This window comes from Hordeum vulgare, chromosome 1H (assembly GCF_904849725.1).
Source record: "Hordeum vulgare subsp. vulgare chromosome 1H, MorexV3_pseudomolecules_assembly, whole genome shotgun sequence".
In the NCBI taxonomy this organism is placed as follows: domain Eukaryota; kingdom Viridiplantae; phylum Streptophyta; class Magnoliopsida; order Poales; family Poaceae; genus Hordeum; species Hordeum vulgare.
Genome location: NC_058518.1, coordinates 473,185,419 through 473,191,901, shown reverse-complemented (window position 1 = coordinate 473,191,901; position 6,483 = coordinate 473,185,419). Strand labels below are relative to the sequence as shown.

Here is a 6,483-nt window from a genome sequence, read left to right as displayed (position 1 = left end):
AACTAGAACTAGGAGGAAGAGGGGAGAGGGGCTTTAGTCTCTATTTATTAGTCCCGATTGGTGAATCTGAACTAAATGTCTTTCTCAACTCGGACTATAGTCCGTTTTTTCACTAGTGGGAAAACAACAAAAAGTATAGGTCGTTGTAGCTACTAAATACTAATTAATATTCTTTCACTTCTATCATGTGAAATATAAGTAAGGTTTGTAGTACTTTCCAACAAAATCTTATATGATCTTGCACTTAGGGGACATCTGTGTACTTCTCCATGTTTGCGGTGACTGATAAAAGCTCGAGAAATTGGAAAAAATATAGTTTTTACAGATTGTTCATCGATTTTGTTTTTTCAAAGGATGCCAACTCTGACACAAATTAAGCTTCTAATTTGGACAATAAATCTGGATTTGAGCGGGCGAGTGGACATTAACTTGACTTGCATGTGTATGCGCGCTACCTACAATGTTTACTCGAGGCCGCCACCTTAACTGTTGCACCTCACCCTGGACGTTCGGGTATTTCGGTTATTTCGGTTCGGATAGTTCGGTTTATGGGTAATTCGAGTACTTAAAAATGAAAACCAAAACTTTTTCCGCCAAAAAAATATCTGAACCTAAATTACCCAAATTTTTGGTTTGGGTAATTCGGGTACCCAAAAAATCCGAAATATTCAGAACACACACCAACTTTTGGTATGAATAATTTGTATTCAGGGTAGTATGGGTATTTTAGTTAGTATGGGCAACATGACAATGTAATAATAGAATGAATAATTTGCATAGTATGAATAATTCGGGTAGTATGGTTATTTCGGGTTTTCTAGACTCTGAACCCGAAAACCGTATAGCCAGAAAATGAGAACCGAACCCTAACCCGATATCTAAATTACCGAACAATTCAAATAATTCAATTTGGTTTGGTTTCGGGTAACGGGTTAAGGTACCCAAATGCCCAAGGTGAGTTGCACCCCCGCGACAGGCTCCTCCGGAGTAATGCTAGACCCACGAAGGGTTACGTAGTTGTTGTCTGGGCTTGTTGATGTGGCTTATTAGGGTTGAAAATTGGGGTGGTAAAGGGGCCCACCCGAACGAAATTCAGGAGGGGAGAAGATCTAGTTTTGGCCAGTTACGTAAACATTAGTAGACAGTTACATAGGTCTAGCATTTTCGGCTCGTACCCAATGCTACGCACCGCAATGCCGCGGCCACAATGAGCATTGCCTCAAAGCGGGTGGCAAGCAACACCATGTATTGCTCCGGCATATCTCATGAAGCGCCGATGTAGAAGACATGGTTGAGCATAAAAATAAAACAAATAAAAAGGAGAGGTAAAGTGAGAGAAAAAAAGATCTCTCATTTCCGACGCGGATAGATTTTTTTTTCTTAAGCCATGCTAGACTGGTCTATACCAAACCTGGCCAAACGGGCCGGGCTAAACAGGCCGGCCTGCCAGCCCGCCACGACGGCACACATGGGCCCGGCACGGCACGCGGCATGCCTCGGGCCGTGCCTGGGCCTGAGGGCTGGGCATGCGGGCTGGCACGTCACGGTCCATTTTTTTACTTATTTTTATATATATAGGATAAAAAAAATAATCTAATAGGTCAAAATCGGTCCAAAACACAGCCCAAAATATTAAAATAGGCCCAAAAAACAGCCTAACAGACCAAAATCAGCCCAATAACAGTCTAAAAATGAAAAAAAAACTAACAGGCTAGCGGGCCTAGCGTGTCTACGGACCGGCCCGTATAGCCTCCGTGCCATACCTGGGCCGGGAGACTGCGCCGGTGGGCCGGCATGGCACGGCCCGACTAATAATGGGGCCCCGTGCCGTGCCGTACCTGGCACGATTATGGTGGGCCGGACCGGGTCGTGCCGGGCCGGCCCGTTTGGCCAGGTCTGGTCTATACAATACATCGCCGCAGTAGTGAAACATGTACGAGAGGCCGGGACTGGATATATGGACATAATGGATAACACCGCGTATATGGATGGTCATGAAAGTCGTCGAATACCGCTTGAAAGACGGAGACATAATGCATTGCCATCAAGACTCTTTTTTTCAAGTTCAAGGCACGAGAAAGATAATCCAACAGTACCTGATAAGAAAAAACAATAATTTCCACATTGGTGACTCCCTCGAAATTACATATAAGAAATCTCAACTGCAAACATAAAGCAGTAAACAAGCACACATAACCAGTCGAAATCACGCAATATAGCACGACTGCATGCGCGGTCCTGCACGGTTGATCAGACGGGGCGCGCGAGCATTTCATGTCCTTTCGGGGGCAGCTCAGGCAGGGCCTGCTGGTTCGGCGTGTGCGGTCCATGGCCCTGAGCTGGAGCAGGAGAAGCAGCGGGCATCTGTGGATCCCGTGCGTGCGGACTGTAGCCTTGTGCAGGAAGAGGAAGAGGGGGTAACTCCGGCTGCTGCTGGTTGGGTGTGTGCACTGCGTAGCCTTGTGCCGGAGAAGGAGAAGCGGCAGGAGGGAACTTCGGGTGCCCCTGGGCCTTGGGAGAAACCTGCGGCAACTGCGGCAGCCCCGTCGCCATCCCGGGGGTGCCCGCCGGCATCTGCTCGCCTTCCATGGGCGCGGCGGCCGCAGCGGTGGTGGCTGGCTGCGTGGTGAGCATGATGTAGGAGGTGAGCCCGAGGGCCGTGGCGATGAGCGTGAGCACGGCTCCACCGGCGAAGATGCCGTCCTTGAGGACGTAGCAAGACCCGTACAATGACGAGTCTCGCGTCCCCGTGGCGTTCCACGCCGCGCCGTTCACCAGCAGACCGAAGGCGACCACGGCCGCGATCCTGCGTGCACGTTTTAGTTAGCTAGCAGTGGTTCGTGGCCCACGCGCGAGCGTGCTCCGGCGAGCTAGCTTGTTTGTTTGACGATGGATGGATCACTCACCATGAGAAGACGGCGCAGATGACGCCGACGATCCGGTTGGTCTCCGAGGGGATGGCGCGGGACTTGCAGCAGCCGCAGCAGCCGCCCACGACCGCGAAGACGATCTGGGCTACGATGCCGAAGATGGCCGCGCAGACCCCGAGCCCCGGCGCGGGGTTCTGCGGGTACAGGCACACCCCTCGATACCGGTACACGGTCCAAACCTGCGAGATATATATCGACAGAGAGCAATAACACACACATGTACATCAGTGCATATTACACACGCACGGACACACACAAATAATCCAAGATCTTTTTCGACAAAGAAGAACCCAAAATCTGAAGATCTAATGATTTAGTATATCACAGTTGAACAAATCACACACAGACATGCACGGCACTACGCAAAGAGATGAAAGTAGTGGATGCTATAGCTTACAGTGAGCTTCGTGCCCTCCGCTGAGAACCCCAAGATGGCGCTCAGCACCCCTAGAGAACCGATGACCGAGGACACTATGATCATCTTCTGATCCATTTTCACGGCCACTGCTCTCTCGATCGAACGTCGACCTCTTTCTGGGGTTGTGGTCCACTGGCGTGCGCCCGTGCTTATATAGCTAGAGAGAGCTCGGGCATGCATATGTGGCGACCGGTTGAGGTGGTTCCGTTCGTGCAAGCCTATATGTCATTACCAAGGGGAAAACTTCTCTGTCGACATTTCATCGTCATTACTTTTTTGTGTGTGGGCATAATTGAGAAAGTTAGTGCTCTTAGAAAAACCAACTTTGTAGGGAGTTGACATGTAAACAGCTTCCTGTTACTAACTTGTAGCAAGTTGTAGGATATTTCTTAGTAGATGAAAGAGGTCATAGGATATATGGACCTTTTCTGCGTGTTGAACGGGAGAATAAGGATTGGTGGAATAGTTGATGTATTGCTTGAGCCTCGTGGGTATATATATAGGATTACATGATCATCTTGGAATACAAGTCAAGGCAGGAGCAAATCATAATCTATCTATGCTTTCCTAAACAATCACGTTACTCAACATCCCCCCGCAGTCGCAACGGTAACGACGCAGACAATGAGACTGGAGAAGAATCCGAAGGTAAGCCGACGGTCATCCCCCCACAGTCGTAACGGTCGATGCATCGTGGAAGTTGTGGCGGGACTGGAAACCGACGAGGTTGCTCAAGCAAGGCGGTAGCCCTTTGTGTGTTGGTCGAGGTAGCCGAGAGCGTAGGATGGTGTAGCTGTGGTCGAGGTAGCCGTGCGAAGAACACCGTGGTCGATGTCGAGTCGGGGTAGCCGGTGTCGAGGAAGTCACCGTGGAGCCGCGGGCGCAAGGAGGCGCCGAGGTAATCATGGGCGCAGTAGTGTCGAAGTAGTGGTGCACCGGGAAGAAGACGTAGTTGAGACGCGTCACGCCGAGTTTGCCAAGCAAGGGAACACATCATGGACGAAGGCACGCATCGGTGTTGCCAGCACCGCGCATGCGTAGACGGACGAAGTCGATGTTGACGATGCGTTGCTCCAGGTTTGCCAGGCCTAGGAACACACCGGGGACGAAGACACACGTCGGTGTTGCCAGCACCGAGCATGCGGAGACGGGGACCTGCACACAACCTGTACGCCATGTCTAGGAGGCTAGCAGAGAAGGACTCGACGACGATTGCGGCGCAAATCGGCGGGGGCCGATGTTGCCCGCGGTGGTCGGAGTAGATGAAGCGGTTGGGGAAGATGACGGTGACGCTAACGATGGGCTGGTGATGGACGAAGATGAAGGAGGTGGACGGGCGACGCGACTCGGGTGAGCGAGCTGCAGCAGCGCCAAAGAAGATCGGCGGCGGCGGCGGCTGGTTAGGAGCGCGGGGCGATGCACGAAGTAGGCGAGGAAGAGCCCGACAACATGACGAAGACCGGCTCGGACTATGACGTTACCGAGCCAAAGGAGATGACGCAACGCATACCACAGGAAGTCGACGCACGGGGACAGCGGAGTGGACCACGTGTCGCGGCGCTACGACCCGAAGGGGCGACGAAGCGGCGGCGCGGGTCGGGGCGACGACGGAAGACCTCGGGGTGGCGGTGTAGACCGCGTGCCGCAACGCTACGGCCCAAAGGGGCGACGCAGCGACGGTGCGCGGGTCAGTGCAGCCACGGGGACGGACTCGGGCGGTGGCGGGGACCGCGTGCCACGGTCGCTATGGCTCGATGGGGCGATGCAGCGGCAGCGCGAGGGTCAGTGCAGCCACGGGGACAACCTGCAAAGGACGGCCTCGAGGCGGCAGTAGACCGCAGGCTGCGACACTGCGACCCGAAGGAGCGACGCAGCGGTAGCGCGCGGATTGGGGCAACCGCGGGGAGAACCACTGGGCAGCGGCACTGCGGCCCGATGGGGCGACGCAGCGGCAGCTCGATGCTCGATCGATGGAGGGGCGCGTTATACTCGGGACAGTCTTCACGGGGCCTGCAGAGGCGCGCGCAACCAACGGGCCAGGTCGATCACACGACATAGATGAGGCGAATCACGGGCATGCGAGTGATCAATCTGATCGCACGCGAGGTCGTGGACGTCGCTCGGTGGAGGCAGGGTGGCGGCCAGTTCCGGCAGCCGGCGCGACGCAGGCGGCCCGAAGCAGCCGGCATGACGTAGGCGGCACAACAGTCGACCTGAGGCGGCCAGCGTGAGGCAGCCGACGAGGACGGAACCAGAGCCGGCACTACGCAGCCGGCCTGAGGCAGGCGGTGCGGCCGGAGGCGGTAGCCACCCCGAGGCAGCCGGCCCGAGGCAGCCGGTGCGTGACCGGACGAGGCGACAGCGGAGATCGACGGGCAGGCGGCGCACGAACGGCGGCTGTGATGGGCCGCTGCATGGCCAGAGGCCGTCGGGTCGGGATGATGCAGGAGTACCGATCGGAGCAGGGCGATGACGGCCGGCGGAGATCGACGGGCTGCCGGCGCGCGAACAGCGGCGATGATGGGCTGCCGGGTTTGCGCGAGGCTACCGGGTGGAAGGAGAAGCCGGGTCGCGCCGATGTCGGAGTAGAGGCGCAGTGATCGACGACGGCGGTGGGCGACGCAAACCGATCTAAGATCGGAAAACCAAAAAGAAAACGCCGATCAAAGGGACCGGCGGGAGAGAGAAAACCCTGGATCAATAGATCGGGAAAACATTCTATAGGGCAGCCGGTCAACACGACTGGCGGACGAACCCTAGGTACGGGCGGCGCGGCCTCCTGCGGCGGTCATGGAGGCCGACCATCCCAGGGGCGGCGCGCGGTGGGCGGCGGCTAGGTCTAGGAGCTTGCGGCAGATATCATTGATGTCAGCTGTGCTTCCCTTGCAACGGCGCGAGAAATACTTTTGCTATCTCAAAAAAGATCTCTGGCAACGGCGCCAGAAATAGGCGTGTCAATGGCACCAGGAATCCTTCAGCTGCGGCTACGCCTTAAGGGACTTCTTAGGCAAGTATGCAAAGGATTTCCCCCGTGGCTTTGGAGTATGCAAAGTATGCAACGGCGTTGGTGTTCCCTCGAAGCGGAAAGGGTGATGTAGCACAGCGGTGGTAAGTATTGCCCTCAGTTTGAGAACC

The 6,483-nt window shown here is 55.0% G+C and overlaps 1 protein-coding gene across 1 annotated transcript; it reads right to left on the bottom strand.

Annotated features, from left to right (window-relative positions):
- Nucleotides 1–2,142: 2,142 nt before the first annotated feature.
- LOC123401087 lies at nucleotides 2,143–3,528 on the bottom strand. Its single transcript, XM_045094807.1, has 3 exons — nucleotides 3,328–3,528; nucleotides 2,907–3,109; nucleotides 2,143–2,806 (listed from the first exon to the last, which is right to left on the bottom strand). The coding sequence occupies exons 1-3, from the start codon at nucleotides 3,526–3,528 to the stop codon at nucleotides 2,251–2,253; spliced, it is 960 nt and encodes a 319-aa protein (XP_044950742.1). The 3' UTR covers nucleotides 2,143–2,250.
- Nucleotides 3,529–6,483: the final 2,955 nt, after the last annotated feature.

Coding starts and splice junctions, on each gene's coding strand:
- LOC123401087 (XM_045094807.1), bottom strand. CDS start 3,528: ATGCATGCCCGAGCTCTCTCTAGCTATATAAGCACGGGCGCACGCCAG. Junction 3,110..3,327: donor CGGAGGGCACGAAGCTCACT/GTAAGCTATAGC, acceptor TATATCTCGCAG/GTTTGGACCGTGTACCGGTA. Junction 2,807..2,906: donor ATCTGCGCCGTCTTCTCATG/GTGAGTGATCCA, acceptor ACGTGCACGCAG/GATCGCGGCCGTGGTCGCCT.